At 68.1% G+C, this 22,086-nt stretch overlaps 2 protein-coding genes across 2 annotated transcripts in view; one reads left to right on the top strand and one right to left on the bottom strand.

Annotated features, from left to right (window-relative positions):
- CDC42BPB (CDC42 binding protein kinase beta) overlaps positions 1-9,549 on the top strand; it is a 63,285-nt gene extending 53,736 nt beyond the window's left edge. Inside the window, 12 exon segments of the mRNA XM_045821987.1 lie at positions 214-295; positions 1,089-1,305; positions 1,462-1,524; positions 2,381-2,977; positions 5,338-5,435; positions 5,523-5,607; positions 5,736-5,853; positions 5,936-6,053; positions 6,670-6,775; positions 6,875-6,945; positions 8,311-8,340; positions 8,342-9,549. Coding sequence (XP_045677943.1) covers positions 214-295; positions 1,089-1,305; positions 1,462-1,524; positions 2,381-2,977; positions 5,338-5,435; positions 5,523-5,607; positions 5,736-5,853; positions 5,936-6,053; positions 6,670-6,775; positions 6,875-6,945; positions 8,311-8,340; positions 8,342-8,875 — 2,119 coding nt within the window. The 3' untranslated portion in view covers positions 8,876-9,549.
- Positions 9,550-11,133: 1,584 nt separating this feature from the next.
- On the bottom strand, positions 11,134-21,375 carry AMN (amnion associated transmembrane protein). The gene is made up of 12 exons (XM_045822950.1): positions 21,245-21,375; positions 20,463-20,581; positions 20,327-20,371; positions 13,585-13,672; positions 13,081-13,298; positions 12,771-12,908; positions 12,550-12,658; positions 12,359-12,441; positions 11,977-12,154; positions 11,703-11,892; positions 11,370-11,451; positions 11,134-11,300 (listed from the first exon to the last, which is right to left on the bottom strand). The coding sequence occupies exons 1-12, from the start codon at positions 21,312-21,314 to the stop codon at positions 11,220-11,222; spliced, it is 1,401 nt and encodes a 466-aa protein (XP_045678906.1). The 5' UTR covers positions 21,315-21,375; the 3' UTR covers positions 11,134-11,219.
- Between the last annotated feature and the right edge of the window lie 711 nt (positions 21,376-22,086).

Below are 22,086 nucleotides of genomic sequence, written 5' to 3'. Positions count from 1 at the left end.
GCACGGTTGGCCAGACGGGCGGGTGACACTAGGAGCCACATGCCCCGGGAACAAGTGGAAGCACCCGGAGACGTGTTGCGTGTCCCGGTGCCTGGCAGGCGGCCCGGACTGTGTCTGCAGCCTCAGGTCCCGGGCTGCGTGACGGCACCTCTGGCCTGTCTCGAGGGCCCCCGTGGGTGTCCCCAGCGCCCTGAGCGCCCGGTCTCTCCGCAGGGACGAGGCGCTCTCGGTGAGCTCGGTCCTGGCTTCCGACGTCATACATGCCTCGCGCCGAGATGTTCCGTGTATATTCAGGGTACGGTTCTTTCCTGCTCGTTGGGGATGCTCGTTGGCTGTGACAAACCGGGGCTGAGGTGCAGCAGTTCTCCCGAGGGTGTCGCGGTGCTACCGCAGGAGAGGCCGGCGCACGTGGGCGACCAGTCCGCCCTGCACGCAGTGCTGCCCGCCTCCTGGGGCCCGCCCCCCGCCCCCCCAGCCCCAGCCGTGCCTCCCGCTCTGCACCCCCGTCTCTCCAGCCACAGTGCGCCTGAGGCTGGCCCTCCGTGGCTAGCTGGGCGGGGCCTGGAGCACAGCGGGGGACGCCCAGCTGCTCCCACCCCCAAACACACACACCCCCGCAGGCCCCGCCCTCGCAGTTGCCTTAGAGGTTGTGGTGCGAGGAGACTGGGTCAGGGGAAGGATCGCCCCACTGCCCCCCACCAAGGGGCTTTGATAGATGCAGTCAGGTTTTGATCGATGTTATTACTACTATTATTAAGCTGCATCTGTATTCGGACAGCACCTCTGGTGTGGGGTCCCGACAACGGCCACCGCCGTGTGCTCAGCAGCAGCTGAGCCCCCTCCCCCCACCCCCGCCGGGCCCCCCCTGTGCTGGGGGCGCTCCCAGGAGCGGGCCCCCGTCGGGGAGCCTCCCAAGTCTGGGCCCTGCTCTGCGACTCCCCGAGTCAAAGTGAGGTCCTTCGGGGCAGCAGCTGCCACACGGGTGCTGCCTGCAGCGCGGGCGCGAGCGGAGGTGACCGAGACCCGGCCAGGGCTGAGGGCGGCTGGCCGTCTCACGGCTCCTCCCCCGTCTGGTTTCCGCCGTGAAGGTGACGGCCTCCCTCCTGGGAGCCCCTGCGAAGACCAGCTCGCTGCTCATCCTGACGGAGAACGAGAACGAGAAGAGGAAGTGGGTGGGCATCCTGGAGGGCCTGCGGTCCATCCTGCACAAGAACCGCCTGCGGAACCAGGTGGTGCACGTGCCGCAGGAGGCCTACGACAGCTCGCTGCCCCTCATCAAGGCCGTGCTCACGGCCGCCATCCTGGGTACGTGCGCGCGCCTGGGGGCCGCCCTGCGAGGGGCGCGGGGACCCAGACGTGGGCGCGGCCCCCGCCAAACCACTGCCGGAGCGGAGGGTTCTCCCGGACTCTGTGGGGCGGACTGTCCGTGCGGACCACCGACGGGCTGTGTGCTCCCCGCAGACAGCGACAGGATCGCGGTTGGCCTGGAGGAGGGGCTCTACGTCATCGAGGTGACCCGGGACGGTGAGTGGGCCCCGCTGCCGGGGAACTCGCGGTGGGGAACGACGTCGCTGTGGGGGGAGCTGTTGCCCCACCAGAGCTTCACCGTGCGGGGGAGGGGCAGCAGCCAGGCCGGTGTTGGGCAACCACAGTGTCCTTGGCCTGCCCCCAGCACTCCTCTGGGGTGGCTGCCGCCCCCGGGCACGGTGCCGGGTGGGCTGCTGTGTGGCTTCCGCTCTCCTCAGAGACCGGTGAGCAGCGGGCCGGGCTGGGAGAGCGCCCCGGGGACGGAGGTCCGTCTTAGTGGGGTTGCCGGCACCCCACTGAGACTTGTTCCTTTCCTGCAGACTGTGAAATCTCAGTCTCCCCAGGGAGAGAGGGCAGGAGCACCCACATCTCCCCTGGGAGCCCCGGGCCTAGGGACAGGAGGGGTTGGGATTCTCGAAGGCCTAAGGGCCTCAGACGAGGACGGGGCCCTGCCCGGCTCTGCTCCGGACAGGGCGGCGCCCCTTCCTGACGGCCGGCGTCCCTGCACTCGGCACACCGTGGAAGAGGGTGCACTGCCCAGTCCAGACCCTGCCCCAGTGCGGGTGTCGGGAGCACTGGGGGACTGTGGGGGCCCAGGGCGGGGCGGGCGCTCTCTGAGTTTGTCTGGGGCTCCCGTGAGCTCGGAGACAGGGCTCTGCTCCCCGGCCGCAGCGCAGGGGCTGCCGGCCTCAGTGGTGGGCGGACAGGAGGTCTGCCCGGGGGGCTGCGAGGTCAAGGGTGAGGTGGTGGGCCGGGCTGACCGCGCAGGGAAGGGGTGGGGCGGGCTCTCGAGCAGGCGTCCGAGCGCAGGGAGGGGGCGCTGCGGGCCCCCGCACTCAGCCTCCCCCCGCAGTGATCGTCCGGGTGGCGGACTACAAGAAGGTGTACCAGATCGAGCTCGCGCCCAGGGAGAAAGTCGCCGCGCTGCTCTGCGGCCGGAACCACCACGTCCACCTCTGCCCGTGGTCTGCCTTCGACGGCGCCGACAGCAGCGTCGACGTCAAGCTCCCGGAAACCAAGGGCTGCCAGCTGGTGGTGACGGCGACGCCGAAGAAGAGCGCCGCCACCTGCCTGTTCGCGGCGGTGAAGCGGCTGGTGCTGTGCTACGAGGTGCAGAGGACGAGGCCTTTCCACCGGAAGGTGGCGGAGCTCGCGGCCCCCGGCACCGTGCAGTGGATGGCCGCGCTCAAGGACAGGCTCTGTGTGGGCTACCCCTCGGGGTTCGCCCTGCTGAGCACCCAGGGAGATGGGCAGGCTCTGACCCTGGTAAATCCCAGCGACCCCTCGCTTGCGTTCCTCTCACAGCAGCCCTTTGACGCCCTTTGCGCTGTGGAGCTCACGAGCGAGGAGTTCCTGCTCTGCTTCAGCCACATGGGACTGTACGTGGACCCGCGAGGCCGGAGGTCGCGCGCGCAGGAGCTCATGTGGCCTGCGGTGCCCGTTGCCTGTAGTATGTATATGTTTTCTGTTGCCTACCCCGCCGCTGCGCTCCTCGCCCGTGGCGCGTGCGGCCCTGCTCCCGCCGGCCTCCGCCCCCTCGGCCGCCGAGCGGGGGGCAGGGGAGGCGCCGGGAGGGTGGGCCCTGCGGCGCCGCCACGGGAAGTGGTCCTGACGCGGGTCTCCGGCCACCCTCTCCGCCCGCCTGCCACGGCCGTCTGCAAACACACGCCACAACGAGTTGCGGGCGTGCAGGGAGCGGCAGGGTGCGCGCCCGTGTCCGGGCTGGCGTCCCCCCGGGGCAGACACCGTCCCGAGAGGCAGGAGCTGTTCCGGGAAAGAGCGGAGTCCGCCTGCGTGGTGCGAGTGGCTTCCTGTGTGCGTGGCGGTGCTGGCGGGAGTCCCGGCACCGGGCCCCCTATGGGCCCCCCCGCCCCCGCCTTTTGGCTTCCCCCAGACCCTGCACTGCAGCGCCCAGCGGGCCAGGCAGAACCAGGGGCAGCAGCAGTGGGGTGATGGGTGGGAGGTGGGGGTCCCGTCTTTCCTTAATCACCTAAAAGCACAGCCCTTTTGTTGCCTGCATCGCTGGCTTTGCCAGGCTGGCCGAGACCCCAGGGCGCTGGGACCAGGAACCCAGGCTGGTGAGGTGTGCCGCCCACCGTTGGCTACTGGGGCTGGAGGGCAACCGGCCAGCCCGTGGCCGGGGCTTGGGCCGTGTGGGCAGCGGGCCAGCGCCCACTGCTGTGCACTCTGCTGCTTCCCCGCCGTCCCCACCGTCCCCACCGTCCCCGAGCACAGTGGTGCGGGAGCAGCCGCAGATCCCCCCGGCCCCGCCCAGCGGGCCTTCCTCTGCCAGAGAGAGAGAGTGGCCGCAGGGCCCGGGCTGCCGGTGCCCCTGCCCGGCCTCCGCCTCGTGCCCGACCTTATGTCCCCTCCGTGTGCACGAGGCCACACTCCATCGGTCGCAGGGCCAGTGCGCTGACCATGCCGACGGCCCTGGCGTAAGCGGGGCGCCTGTGCGTGCTCGGCCTCCCCGTCACGACCCTGGAGGACGCCGGGACCCCGGAGGCGTGGGGACTGCGTGAGCACCCTGCAGCGAGGTGGACTGCAGGCCCCCCGACCCCAGGGCCCGGGCTCTCCCCGCTGACGCCCGCTTCCCCGTCTGCGTCTGCCTGTGGCCGGCACGTCTCAGTGTAGCGCTTCGCGGCCCAAATTTGTCCTCGTGGCTCCTTGCACGTGGAGCCCCCGTGGGGGTGCGGAGACGGCCCTGCGCTGCCCGGGAGCCCCCCCGCCAGGAGGGCGTCCTCCAGAGGACGGCCCCGTGTCCGTCTGTGCTGCCCTCTCTGAGAGGGCCGGGGGCAGCTCGAGCATCCTGCCTGCCTCCTGGTTCCCTGTCCTTTTTGCCCCCCCAAGAAAGGGCCGTCGTGCCGGTCTTGTGGAACGGAACAGCTCTGCAGGGGCTTTGTCTGCGGTCCGTAGCCTGGGGCCTGGGGAAGACCTCCTTGGAACCAGGGCGAATGGAGGGGCCGGGAACCACGCCAGGGGGCGGGGGGGGGGAGCCCACACAGCTCTGCTTCTGTAGCGCGGAGCTGGGGGCGGCGGCGGGCGAGGCTGAGTGTGACCACGGCCAGCACGCCTCCCGCGTGAGGGGCACAGACCACCCCCCCACACACACACTGCTTCCTCTGCAGACGTCTTGGCTGCTGTTTAAACCTGGGGGCGCCCCCTCGGGCTCCAAAGGCCAGATGGGCCCGCGGTCCTTGGGCTCTGTCGTCGGTGCGCTGGGTGGCTTTTCCGTCCCGAGGACAGGTGCTGTCCCTGAGAGGGAGCAGGGGGAGCTGCTCCAGCCCGGTCCCACCTGTCCCGTGTCAGGGCAGGCGGCGTCCCGGCCGCCCTCCGGGGGTGGCCAGCAGGGCTGCCGCCCGAGCGCTGAGCAGTGGTTTTTGTGTTTAAATACTCACCCGGCAGCCCGCCGTTCTGGCATCTCTCACGGAAGGAGTTTGCTCCACAGAGCAGGACACCCAGCCCCGCCCGGGTCTCAGGCGTTGAGCCCGAGGCCTAGCGGCTGCAGCCGCAACACAGCCGAGCGCGGAGGCCGAGAACCACCGGCGTCCGCACTGCGGTGTTTGCGGTGCCGCTCGCCAGGGCAGCGGCGGGAAAGCGCTAACACTCGGTTGTGCTGGTCGGAGCTTCTGGAGTGGGCATGGGCGTGGGCGAGCGTCTGCGGCCGCCCCCGCCTCCACCCGCGCCCAGGCCGGTGTGGCCCTGCGCCTTCGGGAGGCCCGGTGGCGGGCCTGGCCGCTGCCCTCAGGGCGGAAGGCGCCGGGCCCGGCCGTGCCGCCTCCTCACCCTGCTCTGCCCCGCCCGCGCCAGGTTGCAGCCCCTCGCACGTCACGGTGTACAGCGACTACGGCGTGGACGTCTTCGACGTGCACACCATGGAGTGGGTGCAGACCATCGGCCTGCGCAGGGTGAGGCCCGGCCCGCGGACGGCCCCCTCCCACTGCCGTGTGCCGCGTGCCGGCCGCGCCGCCACTGCCCCTCTCTGGTCTCTGCAGATCAGACCGCTGAACCTGGAGGGGACCCTCAACCTCCTGAACTGCGAGCCCCCGCGCCTGGTCTACTTCAAGAGCCAGTTCTCGGGTGCGCCGTTCTCTGGAGGTGGAGGGGGAAGGCCTCCCGGGGACCGCCCCCTGCCCCACCCCCCCACAGCCCAGCGCGGCCCCCAAGTGACCCCCATGTGACCGAGGGCGTCCTTCCCCGCTCCGCAGGCGCGGCGCTGACCGTGCCCGACACCTCGGACAACAGCAGGAAGCAGATGCTGCGCACCAGGAGCAAGAGGCGGTTCGTCTTCAAGGTGCCGGAGGAGGAGCGGCTGCAGCAGCGGCGGTAAGCGCCCGCGCCGCGGCCCCGCGGGGGGGCGCTCCGTGTGGTTCCGTGCCCGTAGCGCCCACACGCCTTCTCTTCCCAGGGAGATGCTCAGGGACCCGGAACTGAGGTCCAGGATGATATCCAACCCGACCAACTTCAACCACGTGGCCCACATGGGCCCGGGCGACGGCATGCAGGTGCTCATGGACCTGCCGCTGGTGAGCTCCCGGGCTGCCCGCCCCGCCCCCTTGCCCCCTCGCCCCCTCAGCAGGGCGGGGCTCTGTCTGGGGCGTGCAGGGGCCTTCCCCCAGCCTGCCGCTTCTGTGGGAGCACCTGCCGGGGGGGCCTGATGCTGTTCAGTGACTGCTCGTGTTTCGTGACGAAACCAGTGTCAGAAACAATTTCCAGCCCCGGCTGGTGTGGCTCAGTGGACTGAGCTCCGGCCTGCGAACTTAAGGGTCGCTGGTTCGATTCCCAGTCAGGGCCCAGGCCTGGGTTGCGGGCCAGGTCCCCAGTGGGGGCTGCACAAGAGGCAACCACACAGTGATCTTTCTCTTTCTCCCTCCTTTCCTCTCTAAAAATAAGTAAATAGAATCTTTAAAAAAAATTGTCTAAATAACATCTTAGTGTGAGCAGATAACTCTTTTTTTTACTCTAAAAAATGGGTTGTCTGTAGGATTCAACTTGGTCTAAAATTACGGTTGCCAATTCTTGGCTCAAGACGTAGCTGAGGTCACTGGGAGAGCCTTCCTGGCCCGGCCCCTGGGGGGGCAGGGGGGGGTCGTTGCAGAGCAGGCGGCTGGCCCGAGCTCTCACGCTGTCTGCTCCGCCCAGAGCGCGGGGCCCCCGGCCCAGGAGGAGAGGCCCAGCCCCGCCGCCCCCGGCCTGGCCCGGCAGCCCGTGCCCAGGAACAAGCCCTACGTCTCGTGGCCGTCGTCAGGTACCAAGGGGTGGGGGCCAGGGCCGGGTGGCGGGGGCTCTGGGCCTGCCCTTCTGCTGGGACTCCTTCCCCTGAGACGCGGGCATCCTTGTGCCATAGGTGGGTCTGAGCCCAGCACGGCGGGGCCCCTGAGAAGCATGTCCGACCCGGACCAGGACTTTGACAAAGAGGTACAGCCTGCCTGGTGAGGGCCGCGGCCCACGGGGAGGAGCATCCCAGTGGCCCCTTACTTTGGAAGATTCTTTGCCTCCCCGGGAGCGACCGCTTGGGGCCCCAGGGTGGGGTGGGGCCCAGGGTGGCGTGGGGTGCGGCCGGGCTACCTCCTGAGGAAGGTAGTGCGGCCCGATGACGGGGGGGCCCTGGGCCCCGTCGCCACCAGGTTGTGCGGAGGTTGGCGCCCGTGACCGGGCTGTCATGAGAATGAGCGAGCGACCCCAGTTAGCATTGCTGACCCGTGCGCCCCCGAGAGCGAGGCGGCACGCCTCACGCCGCCCCTGTCCCCTGGACGCCCCATCCACCCCCACGCCCCGGGGGTGTCCCCGGAGCGCTCAGCCCAGAGCGCAGGCAAGGCGAGGCTGCCCTCGGCCTCGCGTCCCTCCCGTCCCCCCGAGTCAGGGCTGGCCCGCGCTGTCCAGTGCAAAGCAGTGTGTGCGTCTGTGAGACGTCCCCTCGGTGCCCCCTCCCCCAGTGCAGGCCCCGCCCGCTGGGCCCCGTGCCAGGACGGGCTCGTCCTCCATCCGGCAGCTCCTGGCTTCGGGTTGGCTTCGAGGTTCGGGGGGTGCGTCCTAGGCTGGAGTCCCCCCTGGGATCCTGGGGTGAGGCTGGGTGGCTGCTGGGCGCATTCCATGTTGTGCAGCCGCCAGCTCTGGCTAGCGCACAGCCCTCCCGTCACCGGCCTTTCCTCTCCGTGGAGCTGCCCGTGCTGGGCCCTCCGCGGGGCCCGAGTCGTGTGGTGTGGGGCCCGGTGTGTCTGGGTTCCGTCACTGAGCGCCATTTCTCAGGGTCCCTCCGGGTCGCCCGTCGGTGCTGTGGGGGTCCCCCTGGGCACGGCGTCCGGGGAGTCTCCGGCGGTGTGGGGCCACCCTGACCTGGGCTGCTTCCACCCTTGGCTGCTACAGAGTGCTGCTAGGAGTGTGCGTGTGTGTGTGTGTGCACGTGAGTGTGAGCCGTCGTCACTCCCTGTGGGCGTGCTCCCTGAAGCACTGGGCCATAGGGTGACTCTGAGCTGTTCCCGCCGGCAGTGCAAGTGGCCCCTTTTCCGAGCTCCTACTTCTCCGCACCTCCCCGAGACCTGAGGTCTCCCCGTTTCAGGGCCGTCCCCCCAGGCGCGGGTGGGTGGGGCGCCCTGTCTCCCTGCGGGTCGGCTGCTGGTGTCGAGCGTCCTTCCCGTGCGCTTGGGGCTGCTCGGAGGAATGTGCGTTCAGGTCCCTGGCCGAGGAGGAAGCAGTGGCCAGCTCCGTGCCCCCAAACACCCGCGCCCACTGCGCAGGCCCCCACGGGGTGCGGGGCTCACGCCGTCCCCTCTCTGCCCACAGCCCGACTCGGACTCCACCAAGCACTCGACCCCTTCCAACAGCTCCAACCCCAGCGGCCCCCCGAGCCCCAACTCCCCCCACAGGAGCCAGCCCCTTGAGGGCCTGGAGCCACCGGCCTGTGACGCCTGACGCTGGCACGGGCAGGGAGCCGGCGCGGCCGCAGCGCCAGCGCCAAGACCGCGCTGACCCTCCGGTATCGGCCGAGGAAACGCAGAGTCGGTGTGTAGATGCGGAGACGAGGAAAGCCTTTGTCGTGACGCGGTCGGTCTCACGCCACATTGTCCCGGGCAGCAGAGCAGACCCTTCGTCCGCACGGCCAGGAGGCGGCACCGTCTTCTTTGCACTCGAAGGACCAGCGCAGCCTCTGCGCCCAGACCGGCTGCCAGGGTGCCCGCCGCCCGCCGCGGCCACCTGCTCGGAGACCCTGGCCAGCAGCTGGGGAGCGGCTCTGCCTGGCACACAGACGGCTCCGCTGGCCTGGTGGGCTGCTCGCCCCTCTCCTGAGACTGCGCAGCCCGGGGGTGGGGGGAGGAGAGGAGGACACTGTCCCGTCCAGGGTGGCTAGGGTTCTGCAGACAGGCCAGTGGAGGTTGGCCGACTGACTCCGTTGGGCGTGGACACGGGTCCCTTGCGAGCGGCGCCCACCCTGCCCTGGGCCCCACCCCCGTGTGCGTCCCTCCCCGGCCACGACCACGGAGCGTCACCAGCATCTACTACTGTGAAGTCGGCTGTGCTGTCTCCCCGTCGTTCCCCGGCTCCGCCTCCCCCGTGAAAGTGGGGTGTCCCGGTGCAGCCGGACGCCCCGCCACCCGGCCCCCTGCATGGAGCCCCCGATCAGGGCCCGCCCGGGCCGTGTGGACTCGCCGACACCCCGCACACCGCCCCCCTCGCAGCGCCCGGGGGCACACTCGCCCCCCGTGTCTCCTGGGAGCGGTCAGGCCTGCAGCCCGGCCCTCAGAGGCTGGTGGGCACCTGGCCAGCACACAGCCTGTCCTCGGCCCAGGGCGGGCTGCCCTCTGCTGTCCCACGGCCAGCACCCTCAGACGCTTCAGGGGACGTGCACTCACCGCCGTGCGTCGGCACTGAGCGATGGGCACCGCCCCCGGGCCTTCTGCAGGGGGCTGGCACCTGCTGGGGGGTCTGGTTTTTACTTTTTTAATGTAAGTCTGAGTCTTTGTAATTATTGAATCGTGAGAACATTTTTGAACAATTCACCTGTCAATAAAGCGTAAGATGGCAGTTTTAAAGTTCCCAGTGGTTTGTCTGAATAGAACCACCTGTCACCTGTGTCTGGCCACGCCCCCAAAGGCAGGGAGCGCCCTTTGGGGCATCTCCTCAGAGGTCACACAAAAGGCACCTGTGCCCATGGGGCTGGCTGGCCTCAGAGCAGGACCCTTCTCCTGTCGAGGCAGTGTGGGGGCCCCCCTGGGGGGCAGCTGTGTGGGGGCAGCTTGCCATCCAGAACAGCAGGGCACCCTGTCCGCCCGCATGCATGCCGGCCCGCAGCCGCTCCAGGGGCGGGCCCGAGTCCCTGGGGGGCGCTCAAGGGACACTGGCTGGGTGGGCAGCCACACTGGGGCTCTGGCCCTGATGGGCGCTTTGCCCCTTCAGGCAGGAAGCAGCCTGTGGGGGGCTGGGCTGTCCCAGCCGCATTGAGCCCCTGTGTGTGTGTCTGCTAAGACACGGGCAGTGACAGGGCCTGCTGGAGGTGGGGGCCGCAGCCTGGAGCTCCCACGTGATCGCACACCGTCGCCGGCCGCCCCCCAGCGAGCCACTGAAGACCCAGGCCCGTCCCACTGGGGGTCTCCGCGGTCACCATGGGGAAGGGACAGGACACGCTGGCTGCAGAGTTCCACCCACAGGGGTTCCTGTCCCTTCTGCCCCCACTGTCCAGGCAAGTCCCGGCTGCCCTGGCCACTGGGAAGTGGACTGCAGCCGCCCCGGCCCGTGTGGGAGCTGCGGGGGCTGCGTGCGCCAGGCACAGGCGGGGCCTTTCAGAACCCGGCGAAATCACAGCAGCTGGGGAAACGGGGGAATAAGCAGGGACCGGTGCTGTGGAGCAGCTGGGAGGGGCAGTGGGCAGCCAGGCTTCCGATCAGACGGGTCAGATCTCGGCCCCCAGGTGGCCGCCTGTGCCACTCGGACCACAGTGCCCATCATGGGTCTGAAACAAGCACCGAGTGTCTGTTTTAAAAAAGAGTGAGCTGTCAGCTGCTGCAGCACAAGGCACGTCGGCGTCCAGGCCAGGAAGGCAGCCCAGCCCCGCAGGAAGGATCCGATGGAGGGTCTGAAGCCGACAGCGGGTGGGGGCAGGTGTTTCCAGACCCAGGCGCTGGCTCCACGGAAAGGCCGTTGGGCGGCGCCATCTCACAGGCACACAACCGCCTGCTGCGCTGGCGAGTGGCCTCTGAGCTGCCCTCTCGATGGGGGGCACCAGCCTGGCACTCAGGCTCCCTGGCCCCATCAGAGGAAGGGGTCCGCCCACCCTGTCCCTGCAGGAGGCGCCCCGGGGCCCGCTCTCGGGGTGGCCCAGGCTGGTGGGCGCCCACGTCCACCCTGGCCCTGTTCCTGCGCCGCGGTTTCGCGGGCGCTGGCTTCTACCATGGGCCCCTCCAGCACCAAGGGCACAACCTGCCCAGGAGCGGAAGCAACGTCGTTGACGGGAAGCCCCTGGCCACCCACGGGCTGCTCGGGGCTGCCCCTGGCGGGGCCGGCGGGCCAGCCAGCGTGCAGGGACGGGCTCTGCGGACCACCCCTCTCGCCCCAACTCCCACGGGGCAGGGGCACGGGGTGGCGGCGCAGCAGTCACTGTGTCCGAGGACGGCAGGGGCAGGAAACACCTTTATTGGGCAAGGCCGCCCTGTGCTTGGCTGGCGGGGACGGGATCCCGCAGGTTGGGACCGGCACGCTCAGGCCTCCGCCTCGGAGAAGAGCGGGTTAATGAAGTAGATCTGGCTGGTGCTCCCGGCATCCGCCTGCGGGGCTGGGGGCTGCGGGGACGCAGAGTCAGGGGGCATCGGGCGCGGGGAGGCCCACACCCCAGCGCCGCAGCCACTCACCTGCTCCACGGAGCCTGCCGCGCCGAACACCGGGTTGGGGAAGCCCAGGGGCGGCCCGGCCGCCGGGTCGTGCCGCCTCCACCTGGGGGTGGGAACTCCCGTGAGCCCCCGCTTCCCGCTCCGCGTACCCGAGGCCCCGCCTCCTCCTTTTACACTGTGCACGTGGGGTCCCGCCTCCAGCCCTGACCCCGCACACCTGAGGCCCCGTCTCGCGTACCCGAACCCCGCCACCTGCCCTGCGTACCCGAGGCCCCGCCGCCCGCTTTCACGGCGCACACACGAGGCCCCGCCTTCTGTCCTGGCCCCGCCCGCCCGAGTCCGGGCCCCGCCTACCTGAGCCGCCCCGTGCGGTGCAGCAACAGCGCCCCCGCCGCCAGCGCCAGTAGCAACAGGAGCAGGGCGGCCGTCAAGCCGCCCGCCAGGCCCGCGCGCCACCCTGGCTGCTGCAGACCCGCCGCCGAACCGCCGCCGACGGGCGCACCCGACTCCCGGACGGTCGCCGCCAAGACCCCGAGGGACTCTCCTGCAACGCAGGGCGGGGCTCAGTCTCCCACGAGCGAGGCGCGGCGGGATCGGGCTGGGGGCCAGGAGGGACGCCCGCGGTTACCGTGTTCGGCGACGTCCGCCAGGAGGGCCCGGGCCAGCTGCCCCGCGCTGCCCGAGGGGGGCCCGGTCTCCACCAGCACCACCTGGATCTCCGTGTCGGCTCCCGCGCCTGTGGCCTCGTGGGGTTGGGGCAGACGCGGCACCTTGGACACGGCGGCCTGCAGCTCCTGGTACTGGGGCTGGGGACGGGGACAGGGTTCGCCCGGGGACTCTGCCCCTGGGGCCTGCAGGGACCTTGCGGGTAGGGACACACGGTGGACAGGTGGGCGGAGAGTGGACGCGTCCACGAGGAGGCGGAGGGGGCCTCAGCGTCCCTGATAGGGGGCGCGCCAGAACGTGGGCGCGGAGGGGGAGGGGGCGGGGCAGGGGCGCGACCCCATTACCAAGGTCAGGAAGTCGTGCAGCAGCCGCGCTCGGTACTGCTCCAGGTCAAAGGTGGGGCCGTGGGTCAGCGACACGATGGCTCCTGCGACAGGAGGGCAGGGGTCAGCGCAGCGAGCCCAGGACCCATGGGTGGACTGCACCAGGGTGGCCAAGCCGTCCCAGCAGGCAGAGGCCGGGCGGGGACGCTCACCGCAGAGGTCGCAGCACTGCCCCTCAGGCCGGAGGGCGTCCTGGCAGGCGGCCGGGGGACAGTGGCCGCCCAGGGGCTGGAGCAGGGCCCTGCAGATCCATGGCTGCACCTGGAGGCAGGAAGCGGGGTTGGCGCGGAGAGGGCGAGGGGCAGACCTGCGGGCCCGGCCCAGCGCCGTCCGGGCGCGGAGCCCCCGCCGCTCTGCCACGGGCCGCGCTCACCTCGGTGTTGCCGCAGACGCAGCCCGACGGGTCTGCACACGCCTCGGGCTCCATGCTCAGCGCGCCGGGCCCGTGGAAGCGCAGGCGGCCGGCGCGGGACGTCAAGAAAGCAGCCAGGTCCTCATCGCGTGTGAACTTCTGCGTTGGCCGGGTCACCAGCAGCGCCAGCCGGAGGAGGCGACAACATCAGAGCGCTCGCAACCCGCATGTCCAGAAGACCGGAGTGGGAGGCGACCCAGGGAGGGGCCCTGCCAGGGGCCGGAGCCCCGGAGCCCCGAGCCTCTGCCGCTCCCGCGAGCGCCCCGCTCACCTGGCCCAGAGCCCAGACGCTGCGCACGCGCAGAGTGCGGGCGCCCGGGCCGAGGCCCACCCGGAAAGAGCGGTCGGGCGGGAAGACGACGTCGTCGTGGTGGCAGGGCACGCGTTCGGCGTCCACCGAGAAGAGGCCGTGCGTCGAGTCCCTGGAGCGCCACAAGCGTGGGTCGTGCCACGAGAAGCGGTCGGGGTCAAGGAAGAGCGCAGGGGCGCCTGGCGGGCGGGCGGGCGGGCGCGCGTCCCTGAGTCCCCCTAGGAACAGCCCCCCAGCCCGGCCCCTCACCCACAGGCCCCGCCCCTAGACACGCCCGTCAACCCGGACAAGCTGCCACTCAAGATTCATCTGCATAACGCCCTCCGTGCAGGCCCCGCCCCCTGAACACGCCCTTTGCCCAGGCCCTGCCTCCAGGACACGCCCCTCCAGGCCCCTCCTCCCGTCACAGTCCAATGCGGATCAAGCTCTTCCCTCCAGGCTCCGCCCCCTGTCCTGCCCCCTCACCAGCCCCGCAGGCCGAGTCCGAGCCGGGGTCTGCGGCGCTGAATCCTGCTCCCGGGGCCAGGACGAATTCCCCATCCAGCGGCAGGAGCTGCAAGAAGGGCAGACTGAGGCAGCGCCATGTGGTGGTCCAGCGCGCCCAGAGTCTGGTCTGCGCCCATCTTGCCCCTGTGACCTGGGAGGAGAACCTGGACAGCGGCCAAAGGGATGGGCAGGGCCGCGGGTCAAGGAGCAGGAGCTGCGCTGAGACCTGGGGGCTGGAGAGTTTGGGGCAGGTGACACTTGCCAGGGCCACTGCCTCCCCTGTGGGCCTTGAGGCTGCACCAAGCCGCCGGGAAGGCTGTGGCAGCCCTGAGCCGTGTGCACAAGGGGACTGGGTCCCAGGGGTGGCCGGGGCGGGTCACAGGCTGTGCAGTCCAGGCGGCAGGTGTCAAAGGAAATACGGCCCCGGGAAAACCAGAGAGGAAATGCTGACCGGCCCCCCTCCCCTCCCCTCCCTTCCAAGCCTCAAGATCCCACCCCTCCCCCTGCTGGCCCTCCTGGGGCTGGAAGTGAGGGTGAGCCATGGGAGTCTCCAGTACAAGGGTCAGGGGGGCTCAGCCTCACCAGGGGAACAGCCTCCTGTCCCAACTCACTGGGCAGGGCCTGCCCTTCAGCTGTCCGCAAGCACTAGGAAGCCGACCCCTGGGGGGGATGTGAGGTCACAGGCCAACTGCCTCCCCACCGGAGGGCACTGTGACAGCCCGCCAGCCCCACTGCAGGCACCAGGACGAGCCTTGGGGACAGGCAGACATGGGATGCCTCAGGAACAGGGGCGGTGCTGGCAGTGTGAAGCCACAACTCGGTCCTCTTGTCAAGAACGGAAGGGGGGGTACCTATAACTAAATTACGGAGAATGTGGTACTTGCCAGGAAGAACACAGTCAGTGAGATGAGCATGGATATTGACCCGGATGGAGACCAGCCAGTTTCAGGGCTGCTGGGGGGGGGGGCAGGGGGGGGCCGCCCCGAAGACAGCAGGAAAGGACCCAGAGGAAAAACCCAGGAGCGGTGGGGGGGGGTCAGGTCAACATTCAGATACAAAGGGGTGCGGGGAGAACATACTTGAAGAAACAATGCAGGTGAATTTTCCAGATTTTGAAGAAAGCCAGGGAACTTCAGACTGAAAGGTCTCAGTGTGTGCCTGACGGGAAGTAAGGACAGCCACGCCTAGACAGGTGGCATTCCCCTTCGAGTATTAAGGACACAGAGGACGTTCTAAGGGCTTCAGAGAGGAAGAGCAGACCACCCAGGAAAGAAAGCAGGCCGAAACCAGGTTTCTCAGCAACAATAATGGACTCGGAAAGACAGTAGAGTACTTTATATATTAAAGGAAAAGAACTTTCCATGTAGAATTGCATCTATACTTTTTAATCCTCCCCCGAGGACGTGTTTATTGATTTTGGAGAGAACGGGAGGGAGAGGAGTGTGGGGGTGGGAGCGGAACAACGGGGGGTTGCCCCTTGTACGCGCCCCACCCAGGGCTCAAACCCACCAACCTCCGGCTTACGGGATGGCGCTCCAACCAACTGAGCCACCCGGCCAGGGCTCCACCTCCAATCTTACGTCCAGACAAACGTCCCTTCACACACAAGAGCATGACAAAAGCGCCCTCAAGCTCCTCCCAGCCAGCACGGAGCCGCGGCGCCTCTGGGGACAACCGGCGCCCGGGCCACCAGACCGGGCCCAGGGAAGCCCCCCAACAAGGAGCGGAACTCTGAGCTGGGTCGCCCTGGGGCCAACACCACGGCAGCCCCCCGTCCACGGGTGGCCGGCACCCAGCGGCCCCGGGCCTCGAGGCTGGTCTTGGGGACGTCTCCTGGGCTCGGAGCGCGGTGCACCCAAAGCAAGGACTGCGGGTGTTGCCCCAAGTGCGTCCACCGACGGACGGGTCCCCACCTCCCCACCGGGGCCCCGGCAGAGAGCTGCGCCGTGCTCGCCCACGGCGAGAGCACCATCAGGGCAGGGGGCGAGTCCCGCTGGGCATGGCCCTGGGGTGCAGGGAGGGGCCGAGCTGGCCCCCAAGGAGGAAGAGGTTTTCAACCAAAAGGGATTGAGGAAAATTCAGAAGAGACGTGAGGACAGCAAGAAGAATGCCAGGCTCAGCCGTCTCCCAGGGGCGCAGCCCCTGCAGGGCGAGTCTCCTGCCCACCGGGCCTCCTCCGAGACCAGCCCCTGCGGCAGACGGGGCAGGCAAGGCGCTGGGGTCCCGCAGAGGGCAGTCGGCCGGAAAGGAGAAGAAACACGCCTCCCCCTGCCTCAGCTCATGAAATCAAGGTGTTCGTTCGTTCTATGAAAGAATAGAAAAGAGAAAAGGAGGGAGGAGGGAAGGAAGGAAAAGCAAAGAATAAAAGGAAAAGAAAGAAATGAGAAGGAAAGGAGAGGAGAAAAGGAAATCCCTCAAGCCCGAGAGACGACACACGGCTGCCCCTCAAGGACCCGCCCTGCGCCCCACACCCTGCGCCCTGCACCCCTCAGAAGGGCCTGGCGGAGGCCGGAGGAAAGGAGGCCCCGCGCTGTGAGCAGATGTGAGAAGCAGAGCGATGAGGCGCTCTGCCGAGGCGGATCATTGTCTTTTTAAAATTCCCAGGAACCAGCCCTGGCTGGCGTAGCGCAGTGGATTGAGCGCGGCCCGAGAACCAAAGCATCGCAGGTTCAATTCCCAGTCAGGGCACATGCCTGGGTTGCAGGCCACGGCCCCCAGCAACCGCACATGGATGTTTCTCTCTCTCTCTCTCTTTCTCCCTCCCTTCCCTCTCTAAAAATAAATAAATAAAATCTTAAAAAAAAAAATTCCCAGAAACCAGGACTGACGTGGGACGGGGGAGGGGAGGACTGAAAGGATGGGCATCCGCTACAGGACTGGCTCGTCCGGGGGAGAAACAAACAGGGAAACGTTTGAGAATTCAAAAGGACCGCCAAACTCGAAAGCCTGGGTGAAATGTATCAATTTCTAGAAAAATTTAAAACATCAAAATCGGCATAAGAAGTGATAGAAGATTCAAGTAGGTTAGCAAACATTAAAGAAACTAAAATGTTAGTCAAAGACCTCCTAATTTCAAAATCCTTAGTCCAAGCCCTGGCTGGCGTAGCTCAGTGGACTGAGCACCAGCCTGTGAACCAAAAGGTCACCTGTTCGATTCCCAGTCAGGGCATGTGCCTGGGTTGCAGGCCAGGCCCCCAGCAACCACACATTGATGTTTCGCTCTCTCTCTCTCTCTCTCTCTCCCCCCCTTCCCTTCCCTCTCTAAAAATAAATAAATAAAAAAGTTTAAACAATCCTTAGTCCAAATGTTTTTACAGGTAAAGACAAAAATTGTCTTGGAAAACAGAAAAAAAAAAAAAAAAAGAGTGGAAATTGCCCAGTCCGTTTTATGAAGCCAAGGTGATCTTGATTTCAGAACCAGGTGAAACACCTTCCAAGGTAAGAAAATCACAGGCTCATTTTGTTAAGAAGAGAATATGCAAACATCCTAAATAAACTATTAGCCGACCCAATGCAACCGTGTGGTTTTAAAAATACAGGGTGTTCAGCCCTGGCCGGGTGGCCCGGTTGGTTGGGGAGTCATCCTGTGCACCAAAAGGCTGCGGGTTCGATTCCCGGTCAGGGCCCAGACCTAGGCTGCTGGTTCAACCCCTGGTCGGGACACGTACAAGAGGCAACAGATAACGTTTCTCTCTCTCCCTTCCCCTCTCTCTGAAACCAGTAAACATACCCTCAGGATATAAAAGGGATAAAAAAAGATACAAAAAGATTAAAAAAAAAAGAACAAAAGCATGATGTCCAAAGGGTTCACGTGGCAGGAAAGCAGAGGCAGGCAGGCCCGGGACTTGCGGTGGCGTGCATGTCTGGGGTGTCCCAGCAGATGGCAGCGGGGAGTCTCGTGCCGGGAAAGTCGGTGTGCTGTGTGACAGAGGGGAGTCCCGGGCTGGGAGCCACGGCGGGCGGCGGGCTCTGACCGGCACCCACACGCCGGCGCCAGGAGGGCAGCTGGCAAGGATGGCTCCACCTCAGGACGCTGCATGGGCCGGCTAAAGGAGGGGGGAACATCACTTCTCCGTCTACGGGGAGAAAACCCGAAAAAGCCCAACACCCTATTTCAGATTTCTAATCTGAGAGTGGAGTAGAACTGAACGAGGTTCACGCGGCAGAGCCCTGCGGCCGCCTCGGCACTCGGCGGAGAAGGTCGGCACGCTTGCTTCGTCTTTGCCCGGGACAGGCGGACGCCCTCGCCCGTCACGTTCGTTTAACCAGGGCAGTGCTGTCGGGGGAGAGGGAGGCCGAGTGGTTAGGACTAGAGGGGAGGGGTGGCCGCCGTTGTCTCAGAAGTAACTGCTGGGGAAGATGATGTTTAAAAAGTGAGCTCCAGCCCTGGCTGGCGTAGCTCAGTGGACTGAGCACTGGCCTGTGAACCAAAGTGTCGCAGGTTCGATTCCCAGTCAGGGCACACGCCTGGGTTGCAGGCCACGGCCCCGTTGGGGGCCACGTGAGAGGCAACCACACACTGATGTTTCTCTCCCTCACTTTCTCCCTCCCTTCCTTCTCTAAAAATAAATAAAATCTCAAAAAAAAAAGTGAGCTCCATTCCCAGCAGACCCCAAACCATGATGTGTTTCCGAAGTAACCGCCCCCATGAAAGACCTCAACGGGGGCGGGGGGGAATGTTAACACTCTCGCAGAGCCCTCCTGGCGGGGGAGCTGAGGTGTTCGGAGAGGTGGGTCCCGAGACCCCCAAGGAGACGCAGCCTGCGGACAGCAGAAGGGCTCGCGGGGGGCCCAGAGGGAGCCCTGGCACCTGCGCCCCCCCGGTGGGCGGCCGGGCCATGCCACGGGCCGAGGGCGAGGCTGGCGGTGGGTGGGGAGGAGCACGTGGGACACTGGGCGCGGGACACCGGGCGTGCTGCAGGGGCGGAAGGGAGAGCCGGCCCCCTGGCCAGCCTCCCGGAATGCGTGCCCCTGGCGGCCAGAGCGCAGCGGGCTTCCGCGCCGTGAGGGGGCGGGGCAGGTTCCCGGGAGGAAGGACACCGCCCGTCACAAAACCGTGCATTTACTTAAAACCGTTTTTTTGCTCATCAGTTTCCGTTCGTGTTTGTGTGTTCATGTGCGGCCCAAGACGACGTCTTCCAGTGTCAGTGGGGATGGCTGGAGAAGCAGGCGCCCCCCACAAACAAGAAAATGGGGTGAAGGTAGAAACGGGGAGGGGGGAGGTTCAGCAGGAAGAAAACCCCAGGGACAGACACCCCAGACTTAAGGACGAGCTAAAACCCTGCTGTCCCCGGGCCTGTGACGAGGGCGACGTCGGCCTGTGGGGCCCTGCTGTGCGCGGGGGGGTGGGGGGTGGCCCTGTGCCGCTGGGCTGGGGAGCAGGCTCGCACGGCGCTGGCCTGTCTGCCCCCTGCCAACGGGGACTCTGGGGCCCCCCATTGCTCCCCAGACTGACCCCACCCAGGTCCTCTGGGGGCATCGCTGTGCAGAGGAGAGGCTGGGGGTCAGGGGGACACCCCGGGGGCCGGGCGCAGGGACAAGTGCTCCCAGAGCCCCCCAAAGAGAGGAGGGGCTCCTGCCTGGGCGGCTGGGGACGGAAAGAAGGGCCTGGCAGTGGACGGACAGACGGGTGACAGTCGGGTCCCTGAGCTCTCCTGAAGACCAAAGTACCACGATCACTTGGGAGGGGCCCAAAGCCCCGGAGCCCCGCCCCCCTGACCCCCTGCATACGGATTCCCCCCGCCCCGCCCAGGCTGCCACCCAAACGATGCTTCAAATTAGGGGTCCGCCACCCTTTCGGCATCGGGCCGGAGACCGCGTATATCAAGCTCCCACACAGCCTCCTGGGAGCCCCCCCCTCCGCCGACTCTGCCGGGGCAGCACGGCAGTGGGCACGGAAGCAGCAGGGACCCGGCGGGGGCTGTGTGCTGACAAGCTTGTTCGCAGACACTGGAGGCTCCCGGCCTCTTCGCTGCGACCCCACCCGCCAAGGCAACCATTTACAAACCTGAAAACCGTTCCTAGCTGCAGCCCTGTGGGGCGGGGGCGGGGGTGGGATCCGGGGCACCTGGCTGACCTGGCTGCCTTCAGCGGGCCGCCCGCCCGCCCCAGGGGCCCGTCACGGCCTTCACCACCGCGCAGTCCAGGCGTCCCACCGAGCCCGGGTGACCTCTGCTCCCCCTTGATTCCCCACCATCTCCGGACACCAGGCCCTGAGCAGCGGCGTGCAAGAAGGGTCCCCGGGGAGCTGGCGGGTCTCAGGCACCAGGACAGGGACGGTCTGGGGAGGGCGGCCTTTCTCCGCCGACCCCAGGCCCCCGGGCCGCCTGGGGCCCAGGGCGGCCATGAACACGGCCCACCCCCAAATCGTGAATTTACTTAACACCCTTTCCTTTTGCTCATCAGTTTCCGTTAGTGTTTGTGTATTAATGCGCGGCCCTTACGATTCTTCTTTTCTTCTTCCCGCGAGGCCCAGAGATGCCAGAAGGTTGGACACCGCTAGGAGGGGACACTGACTATGGGGGACCGAAGCCAGGGGCGGGGGGGGGGCAGTGTGGGCAGGAGGCGCCCCCCTCCCGCTCCCCCTCCTGAGGAGGCTGGGTGTCCCCCGCCCACGCGGGTCCGGGGTCCCTCAGAAGCCCTTTCAGAGGACCAAGTCCGGGCCCGCAGGGGCCGCGCGCACCGCCAGCGCCCCCGCCTGGCGGCCGCGGGCGCCGCTCACCATGTCCGAGACGCCGTGCGCCGCTCCCACCAGGACCGACACCATCTGCCGGGAGACGCGGCGTCAGCGCGGGCCCCACTGGGCGCCCCCGGACCACGCGGGGCTCGGGGTAGGAGCCCACCCCCCTCCCCGGCACCTTGTCCGCGGGGAACTCGACGGCGGCGCCCGCGCACGGGGTCCGGTTCTGGCTCCAGTTGTCCGCCGAGTCGAAGCCGGTGTCGGGGACCCAGATTTTGTAGCCGGCCCGGGTCAGCTCTGGGGAGGGGGACCCGTGCCCATGGGCGTCCGGCTCCCTGCCCAGACGTCAGTCCCCCGGAGGACGACCCCCGCCCCCGACCCCCACCAGCGTGGAGGGCAGCAGGCGCGGGTCCCACAGCCCCGCCCCACCCCGCGCGCGCCCTGGAGAACTCCCCCCGGGACTGCCGGGCCCGCGCAGACGCTCATCCCCCGGGATCGCCCGTCCCCAGTGCACCCGGGGCCGGCGCAGCGAGCCCGGCGGGGGCCTGGACCGTGACCACCAGGGACGCACGGGCGGTGGGAGGGGCTGGGGCGGCAGGGCCGGGCCGGAGGGCTCGCCACGGGCGCGCGGGGCGCGAGGGGGCAGGGGCGCGGCTGCGGCTCTTACAGCTCCGGGCTTGGGTGCGGTTGGGGCGGGTCGCGGAGCCTCGTGGGCAGGGACCCTGAGACGGCCCCGCAGCTCGGCAGACTCCTGGGGGCGCCTCAGCTTTGCGCGGGGATGAGCGCGGCCCCGCGACGCGCCTGGCTCGGGCCCCTCGCCTCCCCCGCCGCCCGCTGGGGCTGCGCTGGTGCGACCCGAGCCGCCCACCCGTGAGGAGGCCCAGACCTCCGGATCTAGAGGGACCTCGGCCTCAGGCCTGCGCCCCGCTGCGCGCTGGCCGGGCGGCGCGCCCCGCTTACCGCAGAGCTGCAGGCAGAGCAGCAGCCGGCCCGGCGCCCCCAGCGCCCCCAGCGCCCCCAGCGCGCCCATCTCCACTCCGCGGCCGCCGCCGTCGCCTCCCAGGACTTTGCCCCACGGAGCCCACGTGACCAGGCGGGGCAGGGTGGGGGCCGCAGGGACAGTTACACATTCACCTCCAGACCCGCCTGGGCCGAGGCCGCAGGTTCCTCCGCCGCGCCTGTGGGGCCTCGGGCCTCGCCGCCTTCGGTTCCCCCAAACTCACGGGCCTGGGGTGTCCGGAGAGGGCTCGTCAGGGCCCGCCTGCCCCATGAAGTGGGCGTGTTCGGGGGAGAATAAACGACCTCTGGGTCCTTCTCCGTCTGGGATGCCCACCTGTTGGGGCTCAGAGTTCACTCTGCACGCAGGGCCCGCCGGCCTGCTGCCTCCTGCAGGTGGGCCGCGGATGGGGAGGTGATGGGGGCAGGTGGGCAGGGCCGGGGCTGGGGCTGGGGCGGGGGCGGGGGCAGCGGCGTGGGCAGCGGCGTGGGCGGAAGGTGCCTGTGCCCGATGCAGTAGAAGGCCCGTAGTGAGTGGCCGGCCAGTCACGGAGCGACGGTGTGCAGAGGAGGAGGGTTCATGATCGTGGGTGGGTGCTGGACGGGGGGGGTTCAGCGTGGAGGATGCAGGGACCAGGGCCAGACCCCGGACGTGGCTGGGGGTGGCAGCGGGCTGTGGAAGGGGGGTCCAGACGAACAGACAGGTGGTGGGCGGGCGGGCGGAGGAGGGAGGCGGCCGTCAGATGAAGCGGAGGGGACGAAAGCGTGCTGACCGGCCACGCGGGTGGCAGCCGGCTGAAAGGCAC

This window comes from Phyllostomus hastatus, unplaced genomic scaffold, assembly GCF_019186645.2.
Source record: "Phyllostomus hastatus isolate PE091 unplaced genomic scaffold, TTU_PhHast_1.1 phas_scaffold_501, whole genome shotgun sequence".
NCBI lineage: Eukaryota > Metazoa > Chordata > Mammalia > Chiroptera > Phyllostomidae > Phyllostomus > Phyllostomus hastatus.
The sequence above is the reverse complement of the archived record's forward strand: the minus strand, read 5'-3'. Positions and strand labels throughout refer to the sequence as shown.